Genomic DNA, 20913 nt, shown 5'->3' with positions numbered 1-20913 from the left:
AGAATAATTACATCTACTCATTTAAAGTAATGCTACAGCTTGTACACTTTAATTTGTGGCTTACTTGGTTACAAAAAAAGGCCAGAAAGAGGGAGCTATTAAAAACTTTAATCAAATTATTATGATAGTGACTTTCTATTGCCAATAGCTTCATTTTTTCCTGTTTTGTGGTTTTCTGGAGATTTCTTTGTGTTTTTATAAATACATTTATTTAAGTAAGAGAGAAGAGTAAGACAGAAAGGAACATAGAATAAATATATAGGCCTAGTTTGCACATCAGATTAAGCCAAACCATGGGTTGGTGCAACCTCCTGGGGAAGAGATTGTGTCTACTTTGCTTCTTCCCGGTTATTTTGCTGCTGTGCCATAGTGAGCTCAGCAATAGTTTAGTGTGTCTTTCAAACTCTGGCTCATAGTTTAGCTCTCTCCAGACTAACTATATGCTGTGAACAAAGAAGAAACCTTGGTTATGATTCATGGTTACTTTGGAGAGAGCTAAACCACAAGCCCTGGTTCAGATTACATATGACTTAGCTTATGTTGACACACAACAGCTGAACAACCAGAGAGGAACAAAGCAGCCACAATATTCTCCTCAGAAGCTTGTTTGTACACACTAAGCTGTGGTTTGTCTTCGCATGATGGCAAACTAGGCCAGTCTGTGTTAAATGCCTGGATTTCCGAAGAAGACCACTTTTTGTGTAGAATTATGAGCCTAGGGCTTGCCTATCAGAAGGTTGGTGGTTCGATCCCCACAACAGGATGAGCTCCCATTGCTCGGTCCCAGCTCCTGCCAACCTAGCAGTTCGAAAGCACGTCAAAGTGCAAGTAGATAAATAGGTACCGCTCCGGTGGGAAGGTAACTGGCGTTTCCGTGCACTGCTCTGGTTCGCCAGAAGCGGCTTAGTCATGCTGGCCACATGACCCAGAAGCTCCCTCAGCCAATAAAGCAAGATGAGTGTCGCAACCCCAGAGTCGTCCGCGACTGGACCTAGCGGTCAGGGGTCCCTTTACCTTTACCTATATTGGTATTGGACTACAAAGAGCAGATTGAGATACATTAAATTTGAGGGGAAGGACTTAAATAATGCATCCAGTTATTGATTTTACCTATACATTGTGGAGGAATTATAATACTGAGAAATCCATCCTGTGCAGATATTTTCAAATGGCCATCTAGGAAATGAAGAGTATGATGTTCCACCTCGGCTCTCACCACCTCCTCCAGTTGCCTCAGTCTTGCCGAATATGAAGTAAGTTTTATTTTAAAGTTAAAAATACTGCTTACAAAGTATGAGGGAAAAGAAAGTTGGCTTGATTAAGTTAACAAATTAAATTTCTGTTAAAACTAAAATGTACCTTGTCTAAATAAAAAATTAAAAAATAGTCCAGTAGCACCTTATAGACCAACTAAGTTTGTTCTGGGTATGAGCTTTTGTGTGCATGCACAGTTCTTCAGATACACTGAAACAGAAGTCACCAGACCCTTATATAATACCCAGAACAAACTTAGTTGGTCTCTAAGGTGCTAAGGGGACGCGGGTGGCGCTGTGGGTAAAAGCCTCAGCGCCTAGGGCTTGCCGATCGAAAGGTCGGCGGTTCGAATCCCTGCGGCGGGGTGCGCTCCTGTTGCTTGGTCCCAGCGCCTGCCAACCTAGCAGTTCGAAAGCACCCCCAGGTGCAAATAGGGACCGCTTACTGGCGGGAAGGTAAATGGCGTTTCCGTGTGCTGCGCTGGCTCGCCAGATGCAGCTTTGTCACGCTGGCCACGTGACTCGGAAGTGTCTCCGGACAGCGCTGGCCCCTGGCCTCTTAAGTGAGATGGGCGCACAACCCCAGAGTCTGTCAAGACTGGCCCGTACGGGCAGGGGTACCTTTACCTTTTTAAGGTGCTACTGGACTATTTTTTTAAAAAAATATTTCAACTGCATCAGACCAACACGGCTACCTACCTAAATCTATACCTTGTCTGTGCGTGATTTTAAAACACCCTAAAAAGATGCATATTTACAAGAAACGGGGGATGAATTTCCTGCTGGAGTAATATGAAATGAAAAATCAGTATGCTCTAGTTCCTCCAAATCCCATTGTGGGACAATGTGTCAATTATACAAGAGATGAGCATCATTCTTTGGTCAAGTTCTGGAAAAGCATGGATTTGGTGGCGCATACGACAGGGGTGTTGTAAAAACCAGAATTAGCATGTGGTGGAAATGGGAATTTTGCCTCTCAAGGAGATACTCTAAAATATGAAGAGACCTGTCAGAGCTACTCTGCTTCTTCCCCTACTCCCAGTTCATTGTGATAGAGGAAATAAGCATGTTAGCAGTTCATTTTTTATATTTTGTTGAAGCAGCTCCCCAGGAGGCATTTTTGCCAGGAGGAAAAAACCCACCAAATGTATTCTATGCCCCATTCGATTAGATCCTATGGTTTGCTTCTCATAATTGAACAAGAAATACACTCTTCCCCACCCCCATCCTTTATTTCATAGAAAGATGCAGCCCAGCCTCAGATACTAGCCAAAGGCAAATGGGAACTTAGGGTAAATGCATACTAATGAGCCCAAGAAACCACTTCTTTCAAAGGAGTAATAATGAAGTGTTTTCTTGGGTTCATTAGTATGCTTTCCCTGCCTTCTAATGGTCACAGTTTTTATCTTGGTTTCCTACTGGTCATAATGCGGCATGTACATTCTTTTATTGTGCACATTTGTATTGAATTAATATAAAGTCAATGCATCATGTGTGGAATGTGTTCTGTGTTTAGGTTATTGTTCTTGGTAACCTCTTACCATACTAATATTATGCTGTGTTTCCAGATGTTCTTTGTTTTAACTTCTTGCTTTGCTGACCCAGTAGCAGGCTCTCAGAACATGATACTTCCTCATAAATAGCAAAAGTGTTATATAATAGTGTAGTGGTAGCGTAGCAAGTGTCAGCATACATAGGTTAGTAGTTGCAAGAAACAGCTTTTTCCTATATGTTTGTTGCCTTGTAAGCTGGATGTGCCATGCTGTTTAAGCACAGCAGATCCTGTTAATGGCAAACAAACACTTTCCATGAGCTTTTACTCATTGTAAAGCTTTGGAAGATGGAATGTTCCTTTTCAGCTGATTGGAAAACAATTAACATTTCCAGGGCAAACTATATGATGTGACTCTCTTGTGGAACTGTGGAACTTTAATATGCTTAGAAGTCATTGTATTGGCTTAACATTATTGAGTGCAATCAATCAATCAATCAATGCTGGTTTGTTTATTGATATGTTGCCCTTAATAGGTTTTTTGAAGAGTAGGATATAAATGCTTAAAATAATTAGGAGTACATTTTAAAGCATACATTTCTTGACATGTTTATTAATAGCATTGTAAAATTAGCCATATCCATTAATAATATTTTATGGCTATTGTAACTTAAACGGAAATTCAAAAGACTGGTGCAAATAGATTAGTAGGGAGATTTGATGAGGTTTCAAAAGCTATTTGCAGAACATGGGAGTCACCTTTAAATAAACCAGTCTTACATGGTTAAGGTCACAATCCTAGACCTACTTACCTGGGAGTAAGTCTCACGGAGTTCCATAAAGCTTAAAGCTTCCTTCAGCATAGTTGTGGGTAGGATTGCAGCCTAACATATCAATGTATGCCAGGAAACTCAGTGAGATCCCATCAGATAAATAAGAGGCTTTAGTAAGCCTCTTTGAGTTCATTAACAATAAGATCATTTGATGGGTTCAAAGTTAAGTTAATTTGGATGTACCAAATTGGATTGAGTGAACTAAGGTGGGTAATTCCCCTGAAGTAAAAATACACTAGATTTTAAGACAAAAATTAATCTATTCAGATGCAATAGTCAACCTCATTTAAGGAAGGAAAATGAGGATTCAACATGGTTTAAACTAAGTCCAGAGAAATGGAACGACTTTAGGAACACACGAAGCTTTATCCTGTGCTCCTGGTTTTGTGAGTTAGCAACATTAAATTTAAAATTATGCTAACACTTTTAGCTTTGAATATTTAGCTGGGGTACAGACAAGAGGCAGAAACCTCTTTGTTTGAATATATGATGTGCTTTGGCTCCCTCTACAGAAGGTGGTTAAATATTGCACTGCAGGAATATTTAAATTTCAGATTCTCATCTTCTACTGAAAATCCATTTTCTGTTACTGTCAGTTAAATTTCTGCTTCACATTTTTTAAATGTCTTGAGTTCTTTTAACTGACTTTCTTCTTCTTTTCTTCTTCAAACTTTGGAGTATGTTTAATATATGTAGAACTCTCACTCTACTTGGCTTTTACTCTCTTAACTTGCCCATAATGGCCAGGTTGAACATGTGGAATCACCTTACACAGTTTATGTAGTGCATTGAATGAAGTGTAATAGTTAAAACAGATATCTGGAACCCACCCTGCACAGAGGATGGGAAGAAATTTGAGTGGAAAAGCCATTGATAGGAAACAACTAAGCATTTCCTATTTTACCCTTCCCTAGTTCTTTTCCACCCAAAATGGCTGTTGCTTGTCTTTTTCTTGAATCAGGCTTTCTTAAACTTGCATGTAGTTTGTTCCTAAACTAATGAAAATGGAAATGTGCAGATCTTGCTAAACATGCCATCTCTCTGTCATTTAATATTGGGCACCTACATTATACATTTCAGGATCATTTGATGAATGATTAAAAAAAAATTAAGTTCCCGTTATCTCTCTCTCTCCTTTGGGACATCAGCTGAAGATAAAATTACTATGTTAAGGGTCAAGTGTCCACTGCTTCTAACATCTAGCTGAGGGGGCACCAGAAATCTCATAATTTTCCTTAGCTTTAACAGGAAAACGTTATGTAGCTACCTTATCAATAAGCATCATATTCCATTCATATTTATGCTGAACTTATTGCATATTTTTGTTACACGCAGTGTGAAAAATCACCAAATGAGTGTTGCATTTGGATCCAGGAAAGTTGTTGGTTCAAATCCCTCCTCAGTTGGAAAGCCTATTAGGTGACCACCTGCTAATCTTAACCTAACAGCCCTGGAAAAAGCTCAATTTAAATCACCAATAAATGTCATCAATATCTGCTACTATAACAAAGAAACTTATCTGGGTTTGATATACTTTTCTCTTGAGGTCTCCTGTTCCTGTTAAAAATTCCCTCCCTGAGAAACCAAGAGAATGTTTAGAAGAAGATGAATACAAGATTCCTTCATCCCATCCTGTTTCTTTGACTTCACAGTCACCTCATTGTCATAATATAAAGTCTCACATTCGGTAAGGCATGGTTTGAAGGCAATGGTGGAATCATTCTTTGGCATGATAGTATATCTAGTTTCAGTTTAATTTCATGTTTTAATTTATTGATGCAAATGTTCAAATTAGGGTGATACGAACTACTATCATTTTCATACAAAATATGATGTGCTCAATATAACTTTTTAAAAGGTGATCCTCCAGATGCTTGTTTGTTTGCTTAAATAATGTCTCCATTGCTTTATATTTAAAACATCATCATAATCTCAAAACTGTTTACAGACTGAATCAAGGCATCAAAAAAAACATTACAAAATAAAACAAAACATTACAGTACAAAGTTAAAATATTAAAAAATGCACATTTAAAATAACTTAATTAACAGGAAAACAAAACATAAACATAAAATATTAGATAAAAATCAACTGACTGCAAAAGAACTACATAAAACAATATAATTAGTAACTAAGCAAAATAACTGAAATAGAAGCTGCAGTTCCATTATACCCACACATCCCTACACCTGTAACCACTCCCAAATACATCCTTAACCATCTTCCACAGCCAAACCTCACTCACATTCATTTATTCCAGCCATGCAGATACCTCAACTAATCCCCAGTCAACCAGTTGTTACAGGGCATTAAAACCATATAGCAACATTAAGCATAATTTAAAACCAGCCCATTCACCCAGCTCCATCTGGGGCAATGTAATGCCATGCAAACAGCCACATGACATCTCCCTCCCCATCTCTTGCCAAAGTAGGGTCATGCCTATATTGGTTGGGTCTCTCACACTGAGTGGTATACAACTCTGAAAAGCAAAAAATAAAAAATAGGGCAATCCAGACACTTAACTCTGGGCAGCAAAATTTCCATTTTCCAACCAAAAGGGGGTGGCATACTCACATTGCTCTTGAATTATTTTCCGGAGATAGTATTTATTTATAAATAATTTTTTGTACCACTTACTGTTACAAATGCACCTTGAAGTAGATTACAAAGATAGGAATAAAAATTACATTAAAACTATTTCAATTTTAAAATTTGTTATTAATTAGTAATGTTTTTAGTTTTCTGACCCCCATCCCCATTTTAGAAAGGTGAACCAGTAGGTTTTTTTAGAAACACAATGGCTTAATGAATTAATGATCATCTATGGTGAATTTCCTTTTTCTGTTTTCATATAACTAACATTCCAGTGTTCAATCTCTGCTTTCAGTGTGTGTGAGAATGGAATAATGAGCGAAACACACAATTCTGCCTCTGAGATGAAAAGATTGAAACATCCAGAGATGGGTATGACTTCTAAACTTTGTTTTTCCATGCTTAGAAGACAACCAGATTATTTTTTAAGGTGCAGTTTTAAGAAATCTGCTTTTGCTATTTAGGTGATACCTTTGAGCCTACTGTTCCAGTACCTTTACCACCTGCCCGACCTCCTTTGAGGGAAAACTTAAAACATGGCTCAGTAGTCAACAGGACTCCCTCCGATTATGACCTGCTTGTGCACCCTCCAGGTAATACATTATTTTACATCTAATTTTGTAGCATAAATTATGCAGGGAGAGCTGGTGGAATAATGAATTTCTATTCTTTTATGAATTCATAGTCGGGCTACTTAAACATATTAGACCAAACAATGCCACAAATTGTAGGTATATTGTATATGTTTAAACTTGACATAAACGAACACACATGCATATACAACTAGATATATTATATTTTAAATGATAAAATGTAGCACAGCAAAAATATCTTGTAGTCAAACAGTTTAATACAAATGACTCTTACATGATACTAGGTGCTGCTTTTAAGAAGGGAAGAACTACACTCCTGCACGTGGACTTCCCTACATAATTCTTTGTATCCCAGGCTAAGTAATACTTAAGTAATACATTTGTAGGTGAGAAGATTATTGCATAAAGCAAAGTTTTAAAAGCACAATGGAATTCAAAAGCTCTTAAGAAATGACATCACAAGCCTTATTCTACTTCGTTATACTATGGTGCTCGTTTTAAAGTCATTAAGATTTCTTGTTTTCCTGCCACTGTATTTTCCCACTGAAGATGTTCCATGGCTCAGTGAATTGAGCTGACAGGTCCATGGATCCTGCCCATGTTTCTTCTTGCTGTTTAGACCCTTGCCTTGTCAATAAGCATTTCCTGGTAGTGATGCTACGTGCTAAAATTACAGCTCATGCGAACATTCATATATGTACTTGTTTGTGGGTTTTATTATGATCTGTCATAATCACCTGAAAGAAAATTCATCCTGCATTCATCATTGAACCCACAATGCACGAAAGCTCAAATGCAGATGTACAGATAATTTTACAACACAGAGAAAACTTCTAAAAACGATACAGCGAAAGGTCATTCACAGCATGCGTTAAGTGTTGTTTGGAAGCCTCACTTTTATGATGCACAATTTCATTACTGGAGTCACTGAACTCCTTGATAAACCTTTGGAGGAAGCACCTCTCTTCCTGACCAGAGAAAATCAATTTTAAGATTCACTTTTGATCATAGCATTAATGAAGATTCGCTTATTTAATGAGTTTTCTCTCAATGCAGGCGAAGATGCATCTGACAACCCGCCACCCTCGCTTCCCCCTCCGCCACCCCCTGCACGCCACAGCCTCATTGAGCAATCAAAGCCACTCATTGCAGGAAGCAGACCTTTGTCGGGACACGAACTCTACCTTCCTCCTGCAGGTAAGAGTTTAAAAGGGAATACAGTTTTCATCTTCTAGTAGAGACATAGACAGACGGGGGTGGGTCATCAAGTGCTAGCTAGCTTTGGTCATATTTCTAACTATAAACTTACCATTTAGACATCGTAAGAAAATAGATGATTTATGTACGGTATAGTGACTGATAAATTGCAAGGAACTTTGACAAATACAAATGTATGTACCACTTCTGGATAGAGCACTTGAAGTTCAAAGAGGCATATTGAAGAAATTGTGCAGCAGGTGTCTGTGTGCACACAGCTAAGTCTCAAACTGAAACTCTCTTTCTCATGCTGAATATGAAGAAGCATCTGTTACAGGACTATTGCAAAATTATAGTTTTTTGCTGAAAGTGAGGTAACAGTGTACAGCGCCTACCGCACAACATTGTCCAAATCTCTTGAAGTAGCCTTATATTTCCATAACCCTTCAAAAACACCACCTTTTGGATCCACTTCTGTTCTGTTTACTGTTGATACATACCACTCTGTTGCTATACTACAGCAAAGAGCATTCCATCTCATTTTGGAGAGTCTTGCATCCTCAAGAATGACTTTTCAGGGGAACTTTGGAGCTGTAGTGGAGGGGAGGAGGTGGTACAGAAGCCCTGTTGTCTGAATGTATTTCCACTCTTGCTGCTCAGAGTTGTTGTTTGTTTGTTTTTTTAAAAATGTGCTGCTGCTCAGCAAGTGGAGTGGGGAGCAATGGCTGCAGTACTGAAAAACAGCATAGAAGGTTTGATGTAGGGTAGCCACCAGAGGCCTATTTGTATTTTTCACCTTGAGATTTGGAGGCAAAAATGCACAGCCGCTCTAGCCCAACCTTCCTTTGAAAGTATATGTTGAAATAGGTTTGCAAACCATAGTTTAGAAGAAATAAAATCCTTTTTCGTCTGATTGTGATTTACATAGCATGGGAGGAAAGGAGAAATCTGCATGTAGGTATGTATGAGTGCACAATTCCATAGCATGTTTTGTGACATTTGAATTAAGCCTATATTTATTAGTCCACCAGTGATCTCATTTGTATTCATTTCTAATCTTCATATTCTTTGATTACTATAATTGCCCTAGGAACATAAAATTTCCTTTTGTTTTTAAAATTGTATAGATCTTTTCTTTGATCCTGTAAATGGCTTAGTTCCTTTACCTCCAGTTCGAAGATTAACTGGTGAAAATATGAAAACACACAGAACATCGCAGGACTATGACCAGCTTCCATCTTGTTCAGGTAAGCAAAGCACAGTATACAGAACCATTTCTTTGCCACCTTCTCCCCCAAAGAACAAATTGATAACTTTGTCCTTTTTGTGATACTGAACACAATGAATTACTATAAGGAAAGAAAACATTTGAAATTGGTGATCTATGGCATTTACACTGTCCATCTTTATCTGAACTTCTATTGTAATTACTTTATTAGAGAGATAGCTGATCTCAGGTCCACACTACATACTGGTTTCCCTCCCTACTCGAAGGTAATATTACATATAGACAAACGGAAATCATACTATATGAAATAAGGTCTAGGAAAATATTGCAGGAACAGCACGAGGGGTGTGCCACAACTAAGAATAGCCTCTTCTAGTCCCTGCCTGTCACATCTCAGATGGCAGGGCAACCACAAGAATGCCTCAGGAGAAGATCTTGGTGTATGGTCCGACTGATGGTTTATTACTAACATTATGTATATACCTTTCACCACAAGGCCCCAGGAAGGGTTTCAACAATTTAAGCTACAATGTTAAAAGCAGTTTTAAACAAGTTACAATCACAATATAGGGTGAAAACAAAAAAATTTTTTCCTTCCAGTAGCACCTTAAAGACCAACTAAGTTAGTTCTTGGTATGAGCTTTCGTGTGCATGCACACTTCTTCAGATACACTGTATCTGAAGAAGTGTGCATGCACACGAAAGCTCATACCAAGAACTAACTTAGTTGGTCTTTAAGGTGCTACTGGAAGGAAAAATTTTTTTTGTTTTGACTATGGCAGACCAACACGGCTACCTATCTGTAATATAGGGTGAGTCATGCAAATATACATCTCAGATGTCAAAAGGCCAGGATAAAGAAGTGTATCTTCAGTATGTGACAGAAACTGTATGATGAAGATATAAAGATGCAAGATGCACCTCTGTGTGGCCATTTTAACATTTCCACTGCCTCACCTGAATTGGGTGTGTTTGTTCAAGAGCCTTGCCTGTGTCCTGCCGCTACTGCAACTGAAATTCATCCAGTAACACAGGATCAAATGGGGCACTTTATCACAAGCTAGAACTTTCACAACATTAGCATCAAATCACAGCGTACATGAGTGAGCTTGTCCTCAAAGTAGTATACACATCATCACTTAGTAAATGCATCAAACTTGACGTTGTCAGCTGGGCCAAGTCAAAGTAGGCCATGAATCACTCAGAAAAGCTCTTGTAAGAGGCATTGTATGGACACAGTAGCTGTGGAGAAGTATTACTTCTTCACTGTCGTCACCACCACAGAATATGATTGATAATGAGCTCTGAATTTTGTTAGGTCAGAGTCACAGTGAGTTTTGCTGCTTATTTTCTGGCATTCTCCCTGCCTGCTCAGTTACGTGAGGTAGCTGAACAGGCTCTACCTAGCAAGAGAAGGCACTTGGGAGCCATCCTGTCAACCACTTAAGTGATATCTGCATTCCACAGAGTAACCTAAGATATTAAGAAGAGTGCCCATTATGCCAACCAGAATTCTCCCAAGATCCCTCAGGAATGTGCAAAGTATGTGATTTGTACTCCACGAGTTCATAGTTTGGACAGTTATTGAATGCAACAGCAGCTGCCCAGGCAGCATATGCACATTGTGAAAACTTGACCCTACATTCCCATGATGTTAGATGGAAATGTAGTTCTGCAAGCCGAAGCCTAGTATTAATATGTATATTTTTAAAAATTGGACCTGGTTGTATGAGGCATTTAAATACACTTGCCCGTTTATCATTTACACACCTTAGAATACAACACTTGAAAATAGAAAAGCCACTAACATAGATACATATTGCATTCCACCAAATAAGATTACACAGTGCAGTGTATTGAGTGTTCATTTGTAGACCTAGACTAATGAAGTATAGTTTCAGGTACAGTAGTACCTCGGGTTACATACGTTTTGGGTTACATACGCTTCAGGTTACAGACTTCGCTAACCCAGAAATAGTACCTCGGGTTAAGAACTTTGTTTCAGGATGAGAACAGAAATCGTGCGGCGGTGGCATGGCAGCAGCGGCAGCAGGAGGCCCCATTAGCTAAAGTGGTGCTTCAGGTTAAGAATAGCTTCAGGTTAAGAACGGACCTCCGGAACAAATTAAGTACTTAACCCGAGGTACCACTGTAATTGGAAACAGACATTACAGACAAAACATACCTAACTGAAGATAGTTCCTTTTTAGATAAACATAGCTGGTGTTGAGAAATGAACTCCTTATTCCTAAACATTTCAATGATAAATATTAACTAGGATTTTAGAAGTTTTCCCCTCAGAAGACCATGGCTGCAGCTGGGGTTCTTTCATTATATTCCAAGAATTGATACATTATTATTTTTTTACTCCAAGGGGCCAAATTTGAGAGGTGGGTGGGCCTGCCTAACTCTTAGTCACATATTGTCATTATTGCATGACAAGATGAACAGGTTGGTTGTCCCGCTGACCTGCCAAAAGCCCTTGCACTGTGTTCCCAGGTGCCTCACAGCCAGCTTGCTGTCAGGCTTTTAGAAACAGCAGCACAAATGCTGTTGTGAGCTCTGTGCTCAGCACTTCACAAAGCACAGGGGTAGCAAAGCCATTATTTTTGCTCTCCCCATTGGGGGATGGGGAGAAAGAAGCCAGCATTTAACAGGCATCTCATAGCCAATCTGTCACTCACCTGCATCCAACACGGCAGGATTTAACCCATGAATTGGTGCCTGTTCCCTGCTGGAATTCAGCATTGCTCAACCTGCAGGAAGTGCTGAATTCCCTGCCCTCCCACCATCCGCTGATGTCACAAGTGATGCCAACTGAGGCAGTGCCAAATTGGACTCCCTGGTGGGCCAAGATTGGCCCATGGGCCAGAGGCTCCCCACCCCCTGCTCTAGTCCACAATGAACACAAAACAGTTCTCTTTATAAAATGCCACATTAAAGCTTGCATAGTTAACTTTATCCATGCTTTAACTTACTTAGGGTGTGATTCTTTAACTTGAGCTAATTGTTTTCCATTATTGGTGGTCCTTCTGATCCCAGCCAAATTTCTTTTTTAAACGTTAACCAAATTGCTGCATGACGTACTTATAGTCTTGATATTTGTGTGGGCTACATTATTTTGAAGATTTCTACCACAATCTTCTAAAATACCCATGAGTTTCAACCAGCACTACAAATAATGATGCAGTGTGAATTGTATCAATACTTTCAATTTAAGCTGAATTAAATGAAAATCTGTGTACTAAATCATGTCATAGTATAAACTGGAAAGTTTTTTATTGGATTTATAGTCTGTGTAATTAATAATATTCATGAGGAACTGTTCCACCTTTAACCTGAATTGAATAAAACACTTGTGGATAGCATTTGTATTCTGGAACAATTCAACACATAATGCACATTTTATATTCATTCCAGCTCATTTTATGGGCGATCAGAATCGGTTTAATTATTTGGCAGAATGAGAACCTTAAAATATGACAAATTAATCACTAATTTATCATGTGTAAAAATGATGGGAGTGGTCACACTCCAGATGTTCTAAGACTCTATGTTCCCCATCCGTGATATATAATAAGACAGCCCTTGCCCTTGGGTTTATAATCTGAGGGACACAACCCAATAGGAAAAAGGAATTTTTTTTGGGGGGGGGAAGGGGGGACAAACTCAAACACTAGTTAGTAGCTATAGAGCCCTTGTAGTGACCAGCTGAAAGGCAACAGTTCAAAAAGACACCATCTGTTACTGGTTTCTCAGCTATGTCAATGGAGCTGTCCCCCAGCCTTCTCTTTCTTTCTCTCCCTCTAAATTTATTTTTATAATTTCCACAAATTATTACAAATTAAGCCAAATTACTTTAATACAATTTCTTAAAATCGGGTTTTCTGCTCCTGTTGCAAACACATGTTGATCATTTCCTCCCGTAGCAGCATCATTTCTTATTTAGTGTCCAGTTGTCATCCTTCACTTGGTCCAGGAGCGCCTCTTGATTAAAGCCAGTTGTTCAGATTAAGGAGAAACCATCCACAAACCATGCCGGTAGCGGAGGATCATCCATAGCAGGGACACCCCCCCCCAGGTCACTCCCACTCTGCCTTTCAAGTTGGCAGACACAGGATTGCATGGCACTGCAAGATACTGTAAACTCCCCAGACTCCACTGGGGAGCATTACGAGGATTTCCTCTTTCCCCTGCCTGAACTTCTTCCCAGCCCCCAGAGGGCTATGAAGAACATCCGCCATTGATAATGGGCGTGGCCGGAAACCCCAATCTTCTCTCTTCTTTAGTCTAGTGGAATGGCTGGTGTGATGAGGGAGGAGCCTGATTGGGCTAGTTTTTCAGGAGAGCTGATAGACAAGGTCCTGCAGTGCCATCTCTTCCTCTTCATTTACTGGAGAATGTGTTGGCCATGCCAGTTCCTGCTTCTTTCCTAAATATCAGCCATCTATCACCATAGAAATTGCTTTCATGGTTTTTTTTATGTTCTTTGTAAAATTGCAAATTGTGTGGTGAAGACATAAAGCTGAACACTCCATAGTTGATATCCATGGAAGATATTTAAACCCTAGCTTAGTTCTTGCACTGAAACCAATGGGATTTAAGAAGCTTAATTTTGACTGATTGTGTCCTTTCTTTTTCTGCTGTTGGCTACAGGCACGTATGACTAATTCTGCCACCAAATAAAATGGAAAATCATTTCGATGGTGGATTGTTTTGTTACATGACCTTGTACCAGATTTCCAATTCCGTTCAGGTTTCATTGTGAGCTTTGATAACTATGTAAGATTGGTCCTTAGATTTAAAAAGGCAAGAAGCCAGATTTAGTCCCAATCTTGATTATCAGTGATCTGCTGTCTCGTATTACCTTATTCTTCATTAAGTGTAATCGTATGGTGCATTTAGGAAACAGTATGTGTAAAAATAAAAATGACATACGATGATTCAGGTTTGCTGCAAACACTTCCCCAGCACCCTAACAAATTAAGCTAATTAATAAAAAATTCCACACAGAAACATTGGCTGTGAATAACTAAGAATGTTGGTTTTCGTTAAATTTATTGAATATCAAATTGTGTTTTTCTTTTGATTTTCTTCTTGTGCAGATGGTTCACAAGCACCAGCCAGACCTCCTAAACCACTGCCCCGCCGGACTGCTCCAGAAATACACCATAGGAAGGCACATAACTCTGACCCATCTATAGAAAATGTTGATGCAAAAATTGCAAAACTTATGGGAGAAGGCTATTCCTTTGAAGAAGTGAAGCGGGCGCTTGAAATAGCCCAAAATAACCTTGATGTAGCACGGAGCATTCTAAGAGAATTTGCCTGCTTTCCTCCGACCATTTCCCCACGTCTCAATCTATAGCAGTGTGGAAAACCTTGCAGCAAGCCTGTCCTTCTGAAGTTTGTGAGTGTGAACTTGAGAGCTAACATGCAAGTGCAACACTGCGTGCAAGAGAGAGATTATTCTCGAGACATTTTCAAAGAGTAGAGTTCCAGCAGTTTTTCAGGGAGGGGAAACTGCTCCTTTCAAGACATAAGTGGATTTGATCGTCTGTATTTTTGCTAGCCATACTTTTTTGAATCAGGGTTGAACTGACAAATAATTTAAAGAAGTTTACTTCCCATAAACTTTTAATCTGTGAAATGCATTTTCATGTTTACAAGGTGGTGAGTGACCATTTTCAAGCTGATAGTCCTCCTTTGTTCTTGTTCATATTTTCTACTCTTGTGTAGCATTTCCAGCTGTTTTTGTACTGACTTGCCCCATCAACTATAAGTCACTTATTTCTTCTCTCCATTTTTTCTTTTAAAGAAGCTTTAATCTCTTTTTTTTCCTTTTTCTTTCCTTTTGCATTTTAGCATCAAGCAAATGCAAGGGAAAATGTGGCCTTCACTACTGATTTTTCCCTACTGTTGTATCTTTGCTATTGAGAGAGAGAAAATTGAATGTGTAATACATTGTTTTGTCTTTGGTCTGCCTCTTGGAGGGCATTTTGACTGCAACAGTGGGCAGCTTTTCTTTGACATATGGCCGATAACTTTCAAGGTCTAGATGGCTTCAATTTTAAAATAAATTAAACGTTCACAATATTAAATTGCATTATATGATAGTTTCCCTGAAATGTAAATTGTACCTGGAACATATACTAAAAATCCATTTGTATGCATTTCAGATTAGCCCTTCATTCCATGATGAGCTTGATGAAAGGTGCCCATGTTCATGCCTTGAATATTATCAGGCATGCCAAATAGATCCATTGTGTCGAGTTATATTAGCAGTGACCAGGTAGACCAGGTGGGATCAGTTAATTTCCTGTGTGAAGAATTATTTGCTGATTCATCACAGCTTTGGGGACAAGTTCATATTAACACAGGTACTTTGAATCTTTGCACTGTTGAATCCAAATGCAATTATTGTGGCACTATTTCTTCAAAGCTCACATTATTACCTTAAAAGCACATTCAGTGCCAAGATCAACCAATTGCGCAAGATTTTCCTTTTTGGAGATACCTTAAATATGTTTGCCTTGAGTTCCTAGTGGTACCCCACACTGTGACGTTCCAAAGCACAGGCTAAATCAAGACCTTCAACTTCTTAAATGAAGTGTTATTGGTAAGCTCCAGAAAAAAATCCACATGTCCTCTCATTCTTCCTTCTCTTGTCAACATTGAAGTCTCCCCCTTTACTTTCACATACACTCCCTAACATTGTTTAGCCGGAATGACAGGTGGTCCAAATGAATTCAAGGTTTGAGATGGGGAAAATGCATATCGTCTATTGCTCATGCAGCTGCTGTGAAGAATACAGTCTGAATACACTGACTGCTCTGATACCACAATTGTGTTCAGAGCAGGAATGAGGAAGGTGTGGCTACACAAATGTTGCTGGACTGCAACTCCTTTCCTCCGTAATCATTGGCCAAGTTGGCTTCGCCTTATGGAAGCTGGAGTTCAACAACATCTACAGCGAGGGGTGGGGATCATTTTTCAACCCAAGGCCTACATTCTCTTGTGAGGAACCTTCTGGGATCCGCATACTTCTGAAGAGTGGGGCAGCAGCAAAAGTGGTGAAGCAATGGATGTGACTCTTACCTTTGAATAATAGGCTACATTTCAGCCATGCAGACAGAAATTTATGTACACATCTGCATCCTTGATCAAGGCAAGCATGACATGGTCACTGTTGAAGACTACATTCCAGATGAGCACAAGCACTCAAGGAAGGCATGGAGCAGGTCCAGTGAGGAATGTGGTCTGAGGAAGGAAGGGTCCAGGGAGTGTCCCAAAGCCAGACAGAGAGGCCTGAGGGTTCCTCACTCCTTTTCTAGATGTTCATAGGTTCCTTGCCCCTGGTTTAGAGCCAATATAAGGCACCCATCTCTTCAGCCCTACCACCATATGTGACATGCCCAACATCACCTGGCCTAGTGATTCAACATCCAATGAAGCTGTTGTGACTTTATAAAAACAGATGCAATCTTTCAGAGGAACTCCTGTTCCTAATTGAATATAGACTAGTGGAAAAAAGTACTGCAAGGAGGGAATCAGGAACCAGGTCTCCAAAATTAAGGCTGTGATCCAATTTCCAGAAATCAGATTAGGCAAGATCAGGGACATCTCAGTTTGTGGTGCACATCCTCAGCCCTTTCCCTTGGGTCAGTTTTGAGGTCTTTCACCTAGCAACCCATTGTCACAACACTACTTGATTTGATTTTGGCACTCTAGCTCATTTATGGTGACAAATTTTAAATATAATTTATATTGGAATTCCAATTTTTCATATCCTATATTCTTTCATAAAGATCTGAACATATGACATACCCACTTCTAAACTGTTCAAATTGTAATTCTGTGCAATCATACTTGGCTATCTCTTTGGTCCTCATGAAGAGACTTTTGGATAAGTCCCGAAAAGGATCATTAAGACTGGTTTTGAGCCTTCTAATTCATAAGAACCTTGTTGATATGCTGCTAAGTTAAAAAGCTGCAATTTTCCTACAGAAAACACAAGTTATATTCTGCCATTTAAAAAGATTAATATATTATCAAGAGGGAAAGGACTACTTGTCATAGCACAAGACCTTCAATTGCAGTAGAGATGATTGTTTTTAGCATAGGTCAGTGGGTCCCAAACTGTTTGGGGGCACCACCCTCTGGGTTCCATAAACTCAGCCCCAGTGCCCTTCTACCCTACCTTATAAAAAGCATTATTCAAATAGTGGTATGTACAACCCACAAAGGAAGAGAATAAACAATAAAATTCGAAACAGTAACGATTAATTGCACATTTATTCACAATCCGATTAAATTATTTAAAGTAAATTTTTTTGATGCATTTGATCCAGTGATGCCTGCTTTTCAAAGTCTGACAGTCATTTGCACCTTCAGCATCCCCTTGCCTCTTAATGCCCACGCTAGGTAATTCCACCATCCCTTCGCGGGCAGTACTGCCCACTTTGAGAACAACTGGTATGGGTATTTAGGAAAAGCACTAATTCTACTCTCCTAAAGTGCGCAGTGGGGTGTTTTGTGTTACTGGGATGACTCCAGTAGATGAAGGCTTGTGAAAGAATGTGTCAACATACTCATAAACCAGGCTTCCTCAAACTCGGCCCTCCAGATGTTTTGAGACTACAACTCCCATCATCCCTGACCACTGGTCCTGCTAGCTAGGGATCATGGGAGTTGTAGGCCAAAAACATCTGGAGGGCCGAGGTTGAGGAAGCCTGTCATAAACTGTCCCAAGTCTGGATCTAATGAGTCTAGGATTCATAAAGTCTTTGAAGAGGTTACAAGGCCATCATATCCCAGTGAAGAATGTCCACATTAATGCCTACTCAATCTAAGTCATCCCATGGATGACAGAATGGTCCTGAAAAGCATTCTTAATAATATAGCCATGCAAAATTAGCTCTCTGATGGTTTGGTTATTGCTCATGAATTAGCAGAATAATATGGCAAGAGTTCTGTTCTGAACAAGGTCTCTACATTACCACAGAAAAAGGGCTTGTTCATACAAATATTCACACATATTTAAGCACACTGTTGTGTTTGGTAGCACATAATTCTCAATCAATTTCAGAGGTATTTAAGCTACTCAGAATGGTGGTCCTGTTCCTACATCCAAGACTCACTCAAGAGCTTTAATTAATCATTTCAACATAGTGTCAGCTTTCTGCTAAAGAATTCTAAAATTGCTGACTCAGATGATGGGGCACATCAACAATGCAGACAATATGTAATGCAAGCAAACTCAACGTCTGTTAAATGAGCTGCCATTTTAGTGCTTGATCAGTGTCCTCAAATAGCCAACTAGTCTTGTGCCAGGTTTGCTTAAATCCCATGTGTGTGCTTGAGGATTTTTCATAATGTGAATTTATTTGTACCAGAATCATATTTCCAGCTTGAAGCTTTACTTTGCACTGACCTGGTAAATATTTTAATTTGTGTCTTAAAAGCTTGACAAACTTGGAAGCAGATAAGTGTGTTTTTAATCAGGTACTGCCTGTTGACCTGGAACGTAGTGCTTCTAGGACTGGTTTCTTGAAAGGACTGCAATAGTTTTCATTTTTGAAGGTTTATCTTCTAAATAACTATTTTATCTGAAAAAAGCCTTTTTATAAACTTGTCTAACGTGGCAAACATAGTGATGTGATCAATTCCTATTTTATTCAACATTCTTTTTTCAATTCTGAATATTATGTAACCTCAAATTACTTTATCTGTTCTTGTAAGGTATTTTATAAAAATGTTAACAGAATCATACATTTTCTTGGAGTGTGTTTATTAACTTGTTTTACCCAAGCATCGTGTCATTTCCACAGTTAACCTGCAAATGGATGGATTTGATATTATTTATATGGACTTGTGAAGATGAACAATTTTTTAATAATATGTTGATATCCAGGAAACTTCTGTACCACTGGACTTAATAATCATGTTCTCAAGTTCATGTGTGTGTGTTTGCATAACAATTGTGAGTTTCCATTGGTCTTGCATAGGAATAGTGTTCCTGTTAAAGTTCTGGTTATAGTCCTTGTATGTTGAGTGAATACACCATTTGCATAATAGATTCCTTAAAAAAAAATGGTCAGACTCCAAAGAGCGATGATAGACATACTTGAGGACTTCACATCATGGCATTTCCGCCTTTAAACAACAGACCACCATGCCATAACACAGACTACTTTTAAAAGGTGTATCAGTTTCAAAAGTGTCTTCCTTTGTGGCATGGGGGCCTATTTGAGAAACTCAAGTTTGATGAGCAAAATAGGATTCATTTTGTTTTATAAGACTGGGGATATGTAACAATAGTATGTTATAGTGTGTCTGGGACTACCTCATAAATTGTCTAGTGACAACTGTATATAGAATAACTGGCTTCTTTCTCTGAGAATGGGATCACTGATGAGATACAATTGTTTTATTCTCTTCTATTATCTGGTTCCTCCAGCATCGTAGCACTTCACTTTCTCTGTCCGAATCCTTGTAGGGATGTGATCTGTGTGTGTGGACTTCTTGCCCAGCTTAAATCACTTTGCATCTTTTTAGTCCCTGTCTTGGTGGCTGGCATTTCAGTTTTCTTAAGGAAAAGCTAGCACTCATTCTGGTTTCATCTTCAGAGGAGGTGTCCACTAGATAGCACTCTTAACACATACTACTTTTGGCTTAGAAGAGAGTTGGGCATTTCATCTTCTGTTAGCAATTAAAAGTTGAGTTGTAATAATACTATGAAGCTATTCAAACAAGTATTTGAAACAACTCAGTTCATGGTTTTCAAGAACCCAATGTAAAACAGAAATCAGATCCATTCTCTTAAGTTAGAATAGACTGCTAAGTCTTAATGCAAGATAAAGGGTTCTGCTGAAGCAAGGAACCTTAAGTGCTGGGGAACGATAAGCAATCATTTTAAAAAGGAATTGCATAATGCTCCTTTTGACAACACTTTTGAGAATGCTATGGAGCCTGTGGAAGGCTATCAGTTGATATGGATGATGAGTAATGTACCAGGTGGAAAGTTGGCAACTTACTCTTTAAACAAGTTACTGAAACGTGGGGCTTTCATGAGCCCACAGTAAAAATAACATTGATAGCCCCAAACTCCATTCTTGAAGCAACTGTATACTATACCTTGTTAGATTTGTTTGTAATGCAGTGGTAGCTTGGGTTACATATGCTTCAGGTTACATACTCTGCTAACCCAGAAATAATACCTCGGGTTAAGAACTTTGCTTCAGGATAAGAACAGAAATCGTGCTCCGGCGGTGTGGCAGCAGCAGGAGGCCCCATTAGCTAAAGTGGTGCTTCAGGTTAAGAACAGTTTCAGGTTAAGAATAGACCTCCGGAACGAATTAAGTACTTAACCCGAGGTACCACTGTATTTGTCACGGGTTGTAATGTGAACTTTCTCCATAAAATGGCAGGTCAATGGTTGGCAGCTCTCATCCACGGCAGCCAACATGAGGATCTGCGAATGGTGCAGTTGTTGGAATCAGACTGAAGAATTTATTTTTAATTCAGCAGATTTTCAAATGTGCCCCATGTATGATGTCCGTCATACAGGGAAATGTGGCTATCCACAACAATCAAATCAGAATGATCCACAATAAAACAAGAATTGTTGTCTAACATAAGCATTTTCCCCACTCATGCTTTCATGGGTAGGTATTGGACCAAATGGAAAATCAATAAACTCTGAAGACTATTAGGTTGTCAT

General features: G+C 39.1%; 1 protein-coding gene across 5 annotated transcripts in view; it reads left to right on the top strand.

Moving 5' to 3' along the window:
- The window catches only part of CBLB (Cbl proto-oncogene B), a 62928-nt gene extending 47564 nt beyond the window's left edge, over positions 1-15364 (top strand). For 3 of the 5 annotated variants that reach the window (XM_053386248.1, XM_053386249.1, XM_053386252.1), the window contains 7 exons: positions 1159-1253; positions 5125-5265; positions 6469-6545; positions 6638-6766; positions 7823-7963; positions 9091-9210; positions 14297-15364. In XM_053386248.1, the coding sequence (XP_053242223.1) occupies positions 1159-1253; positions 5125-5265; positions 6469-6545; positions 6638-6766; positions 7823-7963; positions 9091-9210; positions 14297-14559 (966 nt within the window). In that variant the 3' untranslated portion in view covers positions 14560-15364. The remainder of the gene's footprint in view (positions 1-1158; positions 1254-5124; positions 5266-6468; positions 6546-6637; positions 6767-7822; positions 7964-9090; positions 9211-14296) is intronic. The other 2 variants (XM_053386250.1, XM_053386253.1) reach the window with 1 other exon arrangement.
- The last annotated feature ends 5549 nt before the right edge of the window (positions 15365-20913 follow it).

Source organism: Podarcis raffonei, chromosome 4, assembly GCF_027172205.1.
Source record: "Podarcis raffonei isolate rPodRaf1 chromosome 4, rPodRaf1.pri, whole genome shotgun sequence".
NCBI lineage: Eukaryota > Metazoa > Chordata > Lepidosauria > Squamata > Lacertidae > Podarcis > Podarcis raffonei.
This window is presented reverse-complemented; position numbering and strand designations above follow the sequence as displayed.